Source organism: Trachurus japonicus, chromosome 15 (genome assembly GCF_045865225.1).
Source record: "Trachurus japonicus isolate A0001 chromosome 15, Traja_1.0".
NCBI lineage: Eukaryota > Metazoa > Chordata > Actinopteri > Carangiformes > Carangidae > Trachurus > Trachurus japonicus.
In genome coordinates, this window is record NC_140921.1 from 26610712 (window position 1) to 26624159 (window position 13448).

The 13448-nt window shown below is 42.4% G+C and overlaps 3 protein-coding genes across 15 annotated transcripts in view; 1 reads left to right on the top strand and 2 right to left on the bottom strand.

Annotated features, from left to right (window-relative positions):
* The window catches only part of ttc7a (tetratricopeptide repeat domain 7A), a 59298-nt gene extending 55426 nt beyond the window's left edge, over window positions 1–3872 (bottom strand). Inside the window, exons 1-4 of the mRNA XM_085800823.1 lie at window positions 3778–3872; window positions 2644–2830; window positions 788–951; window positions 487–655 (exon numbers count right to left, since the gene is read on the bottom strand). Of these exons, the coding sequence (XP_085656949.1) occupies window positions 487–655; window positions 788–951; window positions 2644–2830; window positions 3778–3834 (577 nt within the window). The 5' untranslated portion in view covers window positions 3835–3872. The remainder of the gene's footprint in view (window positions 1–486; window positions 656–787; window positions 952–2643; window positions 2831–3777) is intronic.
* Window positions 3873–4952: 1080 nt separating this feature from the next.
* Window positions 4953–8821, top strand: mcfd2 (multiple coagulation factor deficiency 2, ER cargo receptor complex subunit). Of its 13 annotated transcripts, none has more exons than XM_085800786.1 (5): window positions 4953–5100; window positions 5696–5783; window positions 5817–5914; window positions 6026–6185; window positions 7321–8821. In XM_085800786.1, the coding sequence occupies exons 2-5, from the start codon at window positions 5697–5699 to the stop codon at window positions 7450–7452; spliced, it is 477 nt and encodes a 158-aa protein (XP_085656912.1). In that variant the 5' UTR covers window positions 4953–5100; window position 5696; the 3' UTR covers window positions 7453–8821. The 13 variants fall into 13 exon arrangements, with proteins under 13 accessions (XP_085656912.1, XP_085656913.1, XP_085656910.1 ...); XM_085800787.1 differs by having other exon boundaries at window positions 4966–5100; window positions 5693–5783; XM_085800795.1 differs by having other exon boundaries at window positions 4979–5100; window positions 5820–5914.
* Window positions 8822–9371: 550 nt separating this feature from the next.
* Window positions 9372–12058, bottom strand: prop1 (PROP paired-like homeobox 1). The gene is made up of 3 exons (XM_085800830.1): window positions 11958–12058; window positions 11015–11247; window positions 9372–9738 (listed from the first exon to the last, which is right to left on the bottom strand). The coding sequence occupies exons 1-3, from the start codon at window positions 12046–12048 to the stop codon at window positions 9382–9384; spliced, it is 681 nt and encodes a 226-aa protein (XP_085656956.1). The 5' UTR covers window positions 12049–12058; the 3' UTR covers window positions 9372–9381.
* Window positions 12059–13448: the final 1390 nt, after the last annotated feature.

Here is a 13448-nt window from a genome sequence, read left to right on the forward strand (position 1 = left end):
CTTATATAGAGTGTTTGGTCCGAAACACGGGTCTGTCAGTCACTCTGCTCTGCTGTAAGCCGAGGAGAAAACTTTCCTTGTATCCTACAACCTTTATCCAATGAGGAGAGACAACGCCATAAAGGGACGGTCCTCTCTGTGTGTACAGCCAAGGGATGCGCGTGAATGTGGTGACGTAGGGACGAGGGCGGGGACTGCTAACTCCATCGGCTGACAAGAAGTTAGCCAAAACGACCGGATCGCTTACTTCTGCTTTAAGCACCAAAGTTTATTTTGTGCACAATAAATGTAATTTCATCTTCATCTTCTAACCTGGCTCTCTTGTCGTAAATAGTCTGTCCTGACTGAACTCATCTGAAAGGCCCAAACACAGATGAGAGGTAATGTTTAGTGACTTGATGTCTAGCAGACTGTTAGCTGTGACAGCACCGCTACAGTTGGAACAGCAGCACAATTGCCTTTTAAGTCTAGAGCGGCTTCTAGTACCTTTAATAACAAAGGCCTCTGCCAGCAGTCGCAGGTGATAGGTAGGCTGGTCGTCCTGCGTCAGCTCCTCCAGCCTCACCCTGGCACACATTCCCTGGGCGTCCCGGTAGCGACCCTGGACATAGTGTACTTTGGCCATCAGCAGCAGAGCCTCATTTAAGTACCTGGGCTGGAGGACAAAGCAGAATACATGGTTGGCAATAACTGAGCCTTTGTGGAAATAATCTACTTCCTTTATTATTCTAACCCTTATAGAAACAGAGAGGAATGTATAGCCTGAAGGAACATGACTGAGACTGACTGTGAGGCGGCCTCGGCTCAGGATGGTGTTGAGGTGGCCTTTGGCTCTGGACATTCCGTGCTGAGTCTTGTCCATCAAAGGTATTGATCTCCGTAACAGATCCATGTTTTCCTGTATGCACTCCTCCAGCAGAGACTCAGCCATCAGCAGTGTCCCATAATCATCTGGGGGGTGGGATTTCAAAAGTTAAACGTGAACTGACTTTGCTGGAGTAGGTCTGAGCTCAGGGGTCAGAGTTCATTTCTTTCTGTAGCCAAAGCAAACTTCACTCAGCTCTTTAAAAACAGCATTTCCCACCAGCTCAGAGAGCAGAGGGAGCAGTTAAATAGACGTCACAGCGCTGGAGTCTATTTAGAAGCTCCATTTTCTGACTTCCTCAAACTTTAATCAAATAGCTTCAACATTGTAACCACATGATAAACAGCCCACATCCATCTACAAGGGGATCAAAGTATTAAGCTCACTGACCATCTTCTGACTGTGCCACTGTGCTCGCTGCCCAGTAGTAACGCTCAGTTTTTTAGTGTACACACACACTTGACTGAAGTCTTCCTGTTTAGCTTTTTCTTTCTGAGCGTGTGTGTGTTCTGACGCCAGCCCTGTGAGCAGTGTTTATGTTCGAATATACTTGACATATTTGCCGGGGTGGTTTTATCTGCACAGCCAAGGCTTTAGCCTATCAGTGAGAGGAAGGTGAGGGATAAACAGCCGGACGTGTTTCAGCCCATAACACAGTAAGAGTGATTTCAAACAAGTTGCAGCGCGGTCGGAGCCGGTTTTGCAATAGAGAGGGAACTGTTGTCAGCCGGTCCGAGATTAAGTGTTAATGTTTAAGTGTGAGAAAGTGAGTTCACTCGCGTTCTCTGTTTTCCAGGAGTCACTCTGCTGTGCACAATTGTGATCTTTTGTCCTAGAAGAGTTACACTTTTGAACATTTGAGTTAAAAAACCAAAATAAAATACTTAATACTACGAGGCACCTAAGAATAACTTGGACTGTGTTCTTTTCCCCCTGTTTTCCAGTACAGTGAGTTATGGCTTTATTTCCTTATGGCTTAATCTGTCATGATGTTCTTTAATAAACCAATGTTTCCATGTCATCAGTGCACAAACACTGTTAGATCAGCTAATGCCAGGCATGTATGCACAGGGTATTACCACTGATTTAACACTGGTGAGTGTGTATACGGAGAGAGAGACTGCTGGCTGCTCTGTGAGCCACTCATGTTTACTTTACTAAGGCAAGAGGTGGAGGCAGGTGCATTAGTGACTTACCAAAGTAATGCTTTATGAGGCACAGACTGATAACTGTGTTTGCATTTCGTTGGGCGCACATACAGTGTGGCTTGATTTCAAGGGTATAGGCAGATAGTGGATTGTCCTGTCCCGAAGCCCACAATATGATAATACAGGCTGCACAACATTTCATGGAGTACACTGTAAACTTCTCGTGAATTATATTTTTGTCTGATTTAAGGTCTAACCCTCATGCACAGGTGTAAATATTAGGTTCTGTTCTTTTTTTTCTTTTCTTTTTTTTTTACCAAGTCCAGCTTGTGTAGCTTATCTGGCAAATGTGTGCTGCAACAAGACAGATTCTCACAGATTCTTTTTTCAGCCAGTGAATCCTCCCAGCGCAGAAATGAACTTAATATAGCCTAACTAACGATGACTCATAAAAATAAAACTTCCTGGAACAAGTTAAGAACTAGTCAACAAGTGGAATCTCTCATCTCTTATGCGTGACACAAGGTTTTCAACACCTTGAGATTTTATACAGTAACTTTTTCGCCGCGCGCACAGGGAGCCTGCACCGCGCGCACCTTGTAGACTGAAACCAGGTGGAAACCCACTCACCGTCCGCGTGGAACCGCGCGGCGTGCATCTGGTCGATAATCGCCGGCATCTTGTCCCACTGGCACTCGGCCCGGTACCGCTCCAGCTCCGCTTCCAGGCGGAGCTGAGTGAAGGAGACCCGGGATGCCATCGGTGCTCTGTCCCGGTGGTGACTGTACTCCCCGGACACGATGGGAGTGACTGCAGACTACCAGGAGAAATAAATGAGTAATCTCCCAGAGCGGAGGGATGGAGGGTGGAGTGTTGGTAACTGCAGGCAGGGCAATGAACAACACAAGGGAAGGAGCAAAAACTAGCCTACATTGTTGATGTTTGGGTTTTTTTTGTTTTTTTAAAATTTGAATAGGTTTGTTAATGTAAACCAGTTATTAAAGTTATAGTTATTCATGTGTAGATAACAGGCCCCAGTTTTATTCCAATGCATGGACTTTTCTGCAACATTTAGAGTAAATTCCCTTTTTTTTTTTTTTTTTTACCTTGAACCTTCACTGCCACCTCATTTACAATTAATATTGACTGCAATCCACTAGGCCTATGTGCATAAACCGTCTTCCTAAATGTGTCTTATTGAAATAAGTGCGGCCTTTTGAGAGGGCTTGATCAGGAGAAGGAGGGATGTGTTCCTCCAAGGACCCGTGGTCCTTAACCCCGTTAACACTTTAAATGGATCAGGTGAGGCTTAAGAAACAGCAACAGCAATAGAAAGACTGCTGTAGGCTACTCTAACACCGCAGTGTGCAACTCAGCTGAGGCAGGATACATGCAGTAAGGTGCTGTTTGATTCTTCTAATGTCGCAGATGAGTTCAGCGGAAAAACACAGTGACTGATTGATTGGCCTGGTCTGGGTTCAGCAGCTCTGGCAGGCTGAGGCTGGCTCACCTCCTGGCTCAGATATTATCTAGTGTTCCATATCACTGTCAAGCAGTTTGTGGGAACCTTCTTTTTACAGTCTATGGTGGGAACCCACTAAAATAGTTTGGAAGAATCCACATAAGTCCACCTGTAGCTGGACAACAATAGCAGCAGTCCTATCAACTACAGCACAAGGTGTAAACACACTGGGATACAAGGGTCACTCACTACTGGGGGGTTTACTGCGAGTCTATATCTACTTTATGATAAAAACATAAAACCTCGAGCCTCCTGAACAGAGATTTTGCTGCGTCATTTTCTCTCTGGAAACTTGACATTTGTTTGACATAAGTCCACGTTTGTCCTTCTCCTCAGCAGTGTCCACCACACCGTGTGTACAATGTGTGTCTGTGTAAAACAGATTTGACAGCTGAGCGGCAGCTTTACGCCCCCTGCTGACGTATTGATAGTCACGTCAAAGGCTTTTTCTCTGTCAAGATAGTTCAAGTCCCTCGAAAATACTCTGGTCCCTGAAAAGTGCAAATAGCCCGTTTGATTACGAAGTGCGAGCTTAGCCCTCGACTCACCTGACGAAACAAGTTACTATGAACGTACAAAACATACGCTTTGTTAGCTACATATTTGAATGGTTTTCTAAGCGTTACAGCCGTATTTTAACGTTACTTAGTACACAGTGACAGCCACAGCTCACCAGCCTCGGCTATCGCTGTTAGCTGGGTGGTTCTCTGGAGTTGGTGCACTTTTGGTTGTGTGATTTTCTGTAACAAGATGATGAACAGTGTTTTTTGTTAGGCTACAGGGTTAAATGGTTGAATGTTATGCAGTTGAAGATTTTGGCTAAGTCATACATCAATTTAGGAAATCATGAAATTATAATATTCTTCAATATGATGTTGTTACAGGGTTGAACAAAAGGGACAAATTTTGCTATTTCATAGGAAATAACTGATAGGGCCTATGGGTAAAGTTGTCAGAAATAGTCTATTAAATATTAACAAAAAATATAGTTTAATTGCAGTTTTTATTTGTTTTAAATTCAATGAATAAAGTGATCCTGGTCAGTGGGGATCACTCTCTCTCTCCCTTCACACACGCACACAGCAGCAGGCAGGTGCTCACTAACTTACACACCCTCCCTCATCACTACTGTTTTTTTTTTTTTTTTTACAGTCGGTGGGGATACACATTTGGCTGTCAAGCATCCTATAAAAAAGGTTGTTATTGTTTTCTGTGTTTTATAATCCAAAGACCATAGACTGTAAGACACATGGATCCATCAATTTATGGCTTTAAAATGCAAAAAAATAACAAAAAAAAACAACTTTATTTGAAAATCGTTGTGGTAAACCCAGGTAAACCTGAGGGACACAACTGAACAGCGCGTGGACGTCAGTGGAGTCTACTCTCTCGTTTCAGTTGTATACTCTCTGATCATTGTAGCCAATCGTAATGAGCTGTCGTGTCCAAGAGAGACTACGGCAAGCTATTCAGTCCCAAAAGCTGTGACTGGACGTTGCTGCCTACAAATTCTTCAAACAACGGTAGTGTCCACGGAGCCGGGTGAAGACATCAATTAGCTTCAAGTAGGTACTGAACCTGTCTTTTTACTTCACGTTACTATATCATAGCGAGCCTTGCAGTAGTGTATCTATATCAAACAGGTCTTGTCATTGTTATGTAGGCTTATCTTGAAGCTTCATGCTAGCCAATCCTAGTCCTATACTGGAGCTTTTCAGCTAACGGTAATGATTGTTTCAGTAAGTTACATTTCTGGGCTTTGAACTGGCACAACAAGTTGATCTTACATTGCAGGTAGCAGGACGTTCAGTCTTCTTTTCTCACAGACACAACAGTGCTTACATCGCCTAACGTTAGATCAGTCCATGGTAGATTTATTTACAGCAGTGTTCCTATGATGAACATATGGTTCACAATGGCAAGACAACAAGAAAAGGTTTTACTATAACTAAGTCTTACATTTGATGGTTGTGTGGTTGGAAAGGAAAACCAATCTAAAATTTAAAATGACGAAAAAAAGTGTGTGTCATGATGAGACTATATGTCCACCATATTTTTAGATGAGCAGAATACAGAATAACTTACAGCACATTGATCTCTAAACTCTGCCTGTCATGATGTTTGTGTGTCCCTCTGTGTGTTTGTCCCTGTGCCCAGCAGAATGACGAGTAGCAGGTTTATTTGGCAGTGGGGGGGTGTCCTCCTCCTGTCCTCCTATCTGCTCTGTGTGTCTTCTCATGTGGACCCACAGCAGCAGCAGCAGCAGCAGCAGCAGCAGCAGCAGCAGCAGCAGCAGCAGCCACCTGTCGTGGAGAGCGCAGCTCACGTAACAGGCCACGGTCACGGTCGCCTGGACAAAAACATGGTCCAGGACAAAGAGTGAGTGATATCTCTTCTTTCAGAGGAGTTATTTGCACATAGTGATGAACTTTGAACTGAGTCGGCAGCCAGGTTGACACTCTGTGGTGTTTGATCTTCTTAATCTACCAGCCACATCATGGAGCACCTGGAGGGAGTGATAGACCAACCGGAGAAAGAGATGTCACCGCAGGAGCTTCAGCTGCACTATTTCAAGATGCACGATTACGATGGAAACAACCTCCTGGATGGGCTGGAGCTAGCCACAGCCATCACACACGTACACAAAGAGGTGGGTGTGTGTGCTTGTGTATAGATTTGCTTTGTTTGTTGTTGCTTTTGTTTGCTTCAAGTGTCTCCAACAGAGTCCTCAGAGAATGTGTGTGTCAGCAGCTGCTTTTCTTGACCCTGGTGAACACACCTAGTGGTTGCTTTATCTCAATGCTTTTTTTTGTTTGATTTTTAACCCTCCTGCTGGGTCGAGGAAGGAAAGAGGAAAGGAAGTAAGTTAGGAAGGAAGGAAGGAAGGAAGGACAAAGGGAAATAAGAAGGGAAGGAAGGATAAAGGGATAGAAGGAAGGAAGGATGAAGGGAAAGAAAGAAGGAAGGCAGGAAGGACGAAGGGAAGGAAGGAAGGACAAAGGGAATGATGGGAGGAAAGAAGGAAGGGAAAAGGGAAGGAATGATAGATGGAGGAAGGGAACAGATTGGGTCAAAAAAGAAGGAAGGACGAAGGGAAGGGAGGGAGGGAGAAAGGATTGTGGAAAGAAGGAAGGGAAAAGGGAAGGAAAGAAAGATGGAGGGAGGGAACAGACCTAGGTCAACTGGATCAAAAGAGGAAGGAAGAAGAAATAAGGATGAAAGGAAGGATGGAGGAAGTGAACAGACAACAGGAGGGTGAAATTAATTGGAATTAGAAGCTTTATTGTCTTCACATCTATAAAAAAAATAAACTATATACAAAAGAATAAAATCTCACCATAAACCAGACAGTGCAACAAGTTTAACTGCCACTGTTCCACATCACACCACCTTGTTATGTCCATGAATTATGTCCCATGCTATTGTCCTGTACTCCTGTTTGAGTGAGAGTTAAGCTAGAGATGTCAGCGTTAGAGTTAAAACTACAAAACCCAGGTATCACACAATGTACTGCAACATCTGCCAACTATGCAGTCATGTTTTCCAGCTTGCGTTTGCTTGCTGCTGTAACAGATTGTTTTGAATAGTGAAACGGTGTCTTATTCAGTTGAAATCCAACAACATTCTATGAAATTAACATAGAAAAGAGCAGCAAAGTTTCACATTTGTAAAACCATAACCAGCACCAGCATCTTGTCTACATTGTTTCGGATTAATTCTTTGTGTTTCATTGAATTTAAATATAAATATTGTTGATTTTCTTTTTTTTTTCTTTCCTGTTACAGGAGAGAGGAGAGAACAGCCAGCCAATGAGAGAGGAGGAACTGATTTCTCTAATAGACGATGTTCTGAGGGACGATGATAAAAACAATGACGGTTATATAGATTATGCAGAGTTTGCCAAATCACTGGAGTAGAGCGTCTTAACGTGTCTTCGTGTCCTCGACAACAGCAAGGAATCTGCAGAGAGGGGACGAGCCGTGTGTGTGTGTGTGTAGACGGAGCCAAACTGAGAAGCTGCACCACTTCATGGAGGAGGAGGGCCATCATTTCATCTTTTATTTTTGTCAAAGGTGATCAGTCAGTGTTGTTTTTCATTGTTGTCACAGTTGTTTTATCCGAGCAGTTTGAATTTTTTTAAACTTTGACTTTAGTTTGATGTACACAGAAGGACCTAGTTTCTACATCCTCTGTTCATAGTTCCCCTGATATGAAAATTGTGCCATTTTTAAAGAGCTAGTTCACCCAACATCATTCACAATTATTTATTGTTTTCCTCCTCAGTGGTATGGAGCCATACATATGCAGTCAGTTCCGTTCACTGTACTTTACAGAGAGATCACTGTCTTTATTTTTTCTGATTTAACTGTAACTTTACTCAGAATAACCTGAACATTGATTTTCCAAAGTTAGGGTGAACTGACCCTTTTACATCTAGGAGAGCGGTGTGCGATGTGTGTTGGTCTTTTAGTGGTGCTACACTTAATTCAGCCCGATGGCACAGTACTGTAGCATCCAAACACATCCACCAGTTTCCACTGGATTTCCTGTGCTGTGTAGATGTCTGTGCTTAACATAGTGGACCAAATGATTCTCTCTGTGAATCCATTCATTTGCTGTTGGTGAGACGAACCGGTTGTTCTCATGACTAAGTGGCCTTGCTCAAATGTATATTCTATGATGCAGTGTGTGTTTGTGTGTGTGTAGGGAGTAGAAAACTTTGAGGTGACTTTTTTAAAAAGGGAATTCCAAAGTAACAAGCAGGCTGAATGGCTCAGCAGTCCCACAGATTCTCCTGCTGTGCTCTTCATGACGACTACAACAACAGAATGAGCCAATCACCATTATATTCCCTGTAGTGGGTCAGCCAGCAGGTACAGTACATGTCATAAAGTGAATGTAAATCAGCATCATAACTGTGCGATGCTGGTTCTTAATCACTGGATAAGCTAGACTTGAAGCACACTGGTTGATGCTGCGGCCGCTGCAGCTTCATGGGTTTCCAGAAAAAAGCACTTGTGCTTTAACTCCTCTGCTGGAGAGATGAGCTGCCTTTAAACCAGATATAGATGAGACACCCCAGGTCTCTGTGTGTGTCGACGGTTGTTGAGTACATCTGTAATGTCTTCTAGAATTTGAGTTTTGTATGGATGAATTCTATATTTTTGCCATTCAGTATTGATTCATCAATCAGTTCAGGTTGTTGAATGCAAATATAAATATAATCAGAAAACATAACAGATGCAGCTCTGTTGTCTCTGGGATGTGAAATATTAAAAAAAAAAAAAAAAAAAGTAATCAAAAGAATTGTCTTGTATTGTCTCTTGTTTTTGAAGTAAATTATGCTGGGGGGTCAGATTTAATACAGATACTGTATTTATAACATTTTCAGATCAGAAAACTTTATTTTTCATCATTATAAAGTTGTTAGAAATTAGATTCCAGACGATATTTTGGCTGAAATGTGTCAGTGTTTCATGTTGCTGTAGATTTGATCCTATGGAGCTTTTAGAATTTAACATTTGCAGCCTTCATCAGTTAGCTAATTTTTCATTGCGATAATTCAGCTGTCAGACTGTACAACATTACTGTTCTACAAAAAAAAGGAATATTTTATACACAAAGATATCTCGCTCACAATTTATTATATACTTCAGGTGACTGCAGGAAATGAAATGAGTTGTTTCTGTGATAACTCAGAATCTACTGCAGAGCAGCACACGTTAGACTAAAATGTGCATCTGAAAATGTACAGACAGAGGGTGAATACAAGGTTTAGATGAAAAGAAAATGTTTCAATGTATTTTATTTAGCAATACACCACACAGTATTTCCATGGTTACGTCTTAGCTCCAGTGAGAGGTGGGGTCCAGAGGCTGCATAGAGGCCAGTGAGAACATGGAGGAGGTGAGGTTTCCCCTCAGGGGGCCGTACCAGTCGTCGTGCTGGCGCTGGGGGGCGGGCTGAGGGGGCACGCTGGAGTAGGGGCACTGGCCGGCCGGGCCTGAGTGACGGGAGTACATGGGGGGGAGGCGGGGGATGTGGGGCAGGGGCTGGGTGTAGTACTGTCTGGCCACCCCAGACGGCTGGACGTGCACGCCCCCCAGCAGGGCCCGGTGGCCCGGCATCACACCCATGGGGAGAACCTTCTGCAGCGCTCGCTCCTGCTTCCTCTGCTTGGCTCTTCTGTTCTGAAACCACACCTGGGGAGGGAGGGAGACACATCAGTCAGACTGTGCTGCCTGTTACAAGTACTAGGCTACCAGCCAGGTGCAATCGAACATTTAACCTTCCTCTTGTGTCAGCTTTCTGCTGCCATCTCTTGTGTTACGGTCAGTTTTGACCTGAGTCTTAAATCAGCAGTAAAATTCACTAAGAACTTTTATTTTCTCCATCCAATTAGTTTTTCTTCTCTTGGTTACATTGTTAGGCTTCCTTATCCATAAAAACGTTGGTTTTAATATTTGTGGTGTGGACCCCTGGGCCTTTTTTGTCAGTATACCACTTGACTTCAATGTAACCTTCCTCTTGTCAGCTTTCTGCTACATCTCTTGTGTTAGGGTCGGTTCTGACCTGAGTCTTAAATCAGCTGTAAAACACAAAACAATGATTTATCATTCCATTTGTTTCTCATCTTTTGGTTAAGTTGTTAGGCTTCCTGATCCATGAAAAGATTGGTTTTGCACTTGAAGAGTTCATTTGCAAAAGCAGATAAGTGCCATTTTGAAAAAAATGAGCTGAGGCTTTGTAATTATTCTTTGCATAGTGTTGTTTTCAATAAAACTTAATTTTTTGAGATATGTCTGTTTTGTTACATCTCAAAGTCACTCAACTTTGGTTTGACTGATATCACCGTAAAGATTCTAGAATTTTTTTTAAACGGAGTTATCTGCTTTTGCAAATGAACTCTTCACTTGTGATTTCAGTTTTAACTCTCATTATTGTTCTTATCGTTGCAACCAGGTTGAAACCGACCCTAAAAACACAAATGTCATAATTTTAACCTGAGCATTTTAGAATTTTGTGGGGAAAAAAATAGTGTTATTTTGTTTAAATAGAGGTTCCTGACGAAGTCAAAAAGCCTTGATGCTATAAACAAATTTAAATGTATGTGGTACTTTTATGCATTTAAAGCCTAAAAACCTCTAAAATCTCCACTGGTCACTGAACAGCCATTGCTGTTTGTCTAGAATCATCAGACTAATCAATACGTTTGTGAATAAAGAATACAGATTAATTGATTCATCAGCACGAGGCGTTATGCGTGCCATCATTTCTAGAGCCTTGCCATTTCACTATGTGGACTACACTTACTGGGACATCTGTGTTTTTCTTGCCAAGACAAGTCTAAGTGTCTGTAGCAAAAATAACAAAGTGAAGTTGATTTTCTGAACAATCACTTACTTAAAAAATAAATAAATTTGCACACTACAACAGTCAAAGGATGGTCGTTACACTGCAGTGTGGAAGCCGTCCCACCTGTATGCGAGCCTCGTTCAGTTTGGTGAGGCGGGCCAGCTCCTCTCTGTAGTAGATGTCAGGATACTGGTTTTGTCCAAAGGCTACTTCCAGCTGTTCCAGCTGCTTGTGGCTGAAAGTGGTGCGATGGCGTCTCCTGGCCGGGGTGGGGTAGGCACTGCTCCGCCGGCTCAGACTACCAGCAGCCATGGAGGTCTCACTCACTGACCCCTTCCTCACTGATTGTCCTATATCTGTTTTGAGCAGGAAGGGGGAAAAAAAGGTCGAGGCTTTGCATAGCTGCCGAACGGTGAATTTCACCGATGACTGTCTAGAAAAGAGGGATTACACTGACTCAATGGTTCCCACTGCCATCAGGCAACCTGAGAGCCATGGAGCTTTAGCTGCCAAAGACAAGCTCGTGAGAAAGAGATACCAGAAACTGGGGGATTTGACCGAGATTATTAACACAATCACTAACAAAGTGACTAATCTGTCAAATTGGTGGACTAAGTTGACCTTGGCTGGAGAAGACATGGTTTCTGACAGAAATGCATTCATACAATGTTTTTTTTTTAAGGATTTCTATTCATTAATTTATTTTGAAAATTTGGTGACTTCAAAATTCATTTTTGAATTGGCTTATATTGAACATACTACTAAATGTAGTATGTGTTTATTTTAAACTTCAACCTCAGCATTTAACAAACAGTTAGGACTTGATCGAAAAGGTTTAAAAGGAAAAAAATTAAGTTCAGCAGTTTAGATGATTAAGAAATCCCAAACATTTCAAGTAATAACTGTGACTTGTCTAAAAGTAGCCTTCCTTCAACAGCTTCCAGATCACTGAGCATCACATCAACTCTCCAACGACTCTAGGAAAGCATCACTGCATTAAAAGTAAGTTAAATATGATAAATACTAATAATGTTCACATCATGTGTCTTTTCTTTTTGGGACTCACCTGCACTGGAGCTGACAGTAGCCATGTCAGAGTACACCTCTGCACAGTCCTGGTGGCTCCTCACTGCATCTGCTACCTTTACCTGGGCCATAGCTGCACGTCTGATCTGCACTGTCTGATGCACACACTGACTTACCTGACCATCTAGTCACATGTTGCGCTCATGTCCCACCCATCAGGGTTACCTTTAACTCTATGGGTGTGCAGCAGGGGTCAGTGGAGCTCAGATGACATGCATGAGATTAATTTATCTGAGGTTTTACTTTGAAATGTGACACAATTTTTTAAAAAGTCCTGCATTTAGGTTTGATTATGGCCATCTGGTGTCAACACCATTCATCCCTGTAAACTCATTCAGTATCAGTGAGTCATGATGTTTCTACAAATCACCCTCATGAACTGAATTTATTTGAACGTTTCATGTACATTTGCCCATTAAGTTATTTAAACTTAGTTTTCGAAATGAAATATATAAGTACATCAACAGTGCAATGCCCTTAAGTACAAATCCAATTTTGTAATTGAGCATTTCCACTTTCATTGATAACATGTGTTTGTCATTTGAATGGGAATTTCTGTACTTTACTCCTCCACCACAAACTCAGTTTTGTTGTGACATACAATGATGGATATGACAGAATCCAGTAAATGCATTAAGTCATGAATGTAGAAAGGTGTGTTTGACTTGTTAAAATGATAACAGCCCATTAATTGTTGGGGCATACTATTAATTAATGTAATCCCTTCATTTAAATTCAAGTTGTTTTCTTCCACAGAAACATAAAAAGTGTTTGGACCTTGAAATGCTGCTTCTGAGCGGTTCACATGTTCACAAATGCTGAAGAGATTTGGTGAGCTGCAGCTGCCGGTGTGACCACCAGGTGGCCCTGTGTCACCTGCATCACAGAGACAAACTGGAAATCGAGTCACCAAATCTTACATCTGCAACAAGAACAATCCTCAGCGGTCTATATTTTGATACAAGGGCAGAGTGTGGGGACCACCCGGCTGAACACACTCCCCTGTCTTCCACAAATACCACCCTTCTCAGGTAAGCTCACTCTATCTTGATTGACAGGGCACCCTGTCAGCCAGATTGACTTAAAGAGGAACTATGGAGGATTTGTATCTTAAAGGGATAGTTCACCCAAAATTGAAATTTCACTCATTATCTACTCACCCTCATGTCGACTAAGGGCTGGGAGAAGTTTCAGAGTTATCCGTGGCTTCTCTGAGTTGGGGTCTCGGCGTAGCAGTGCATGTCCATATAACGGTTGCAAATGGATACCAACTGTCTTCGTAACAAAAAGACACACCAAAAAACATCCAAATACCTCCATGCTGCTCGTATGTAATGTCCGTCTTGTATTGAAGCCCCGAAATGCGAAATTGTCCCGAAAAAAATTAAATAAGTCTATATTTCAAGCTTGTTTGTAGCGGAAGCTCCTCTTCCCGGTTCGTCAAATTTGGATGAACCAGGGTTCATCCACT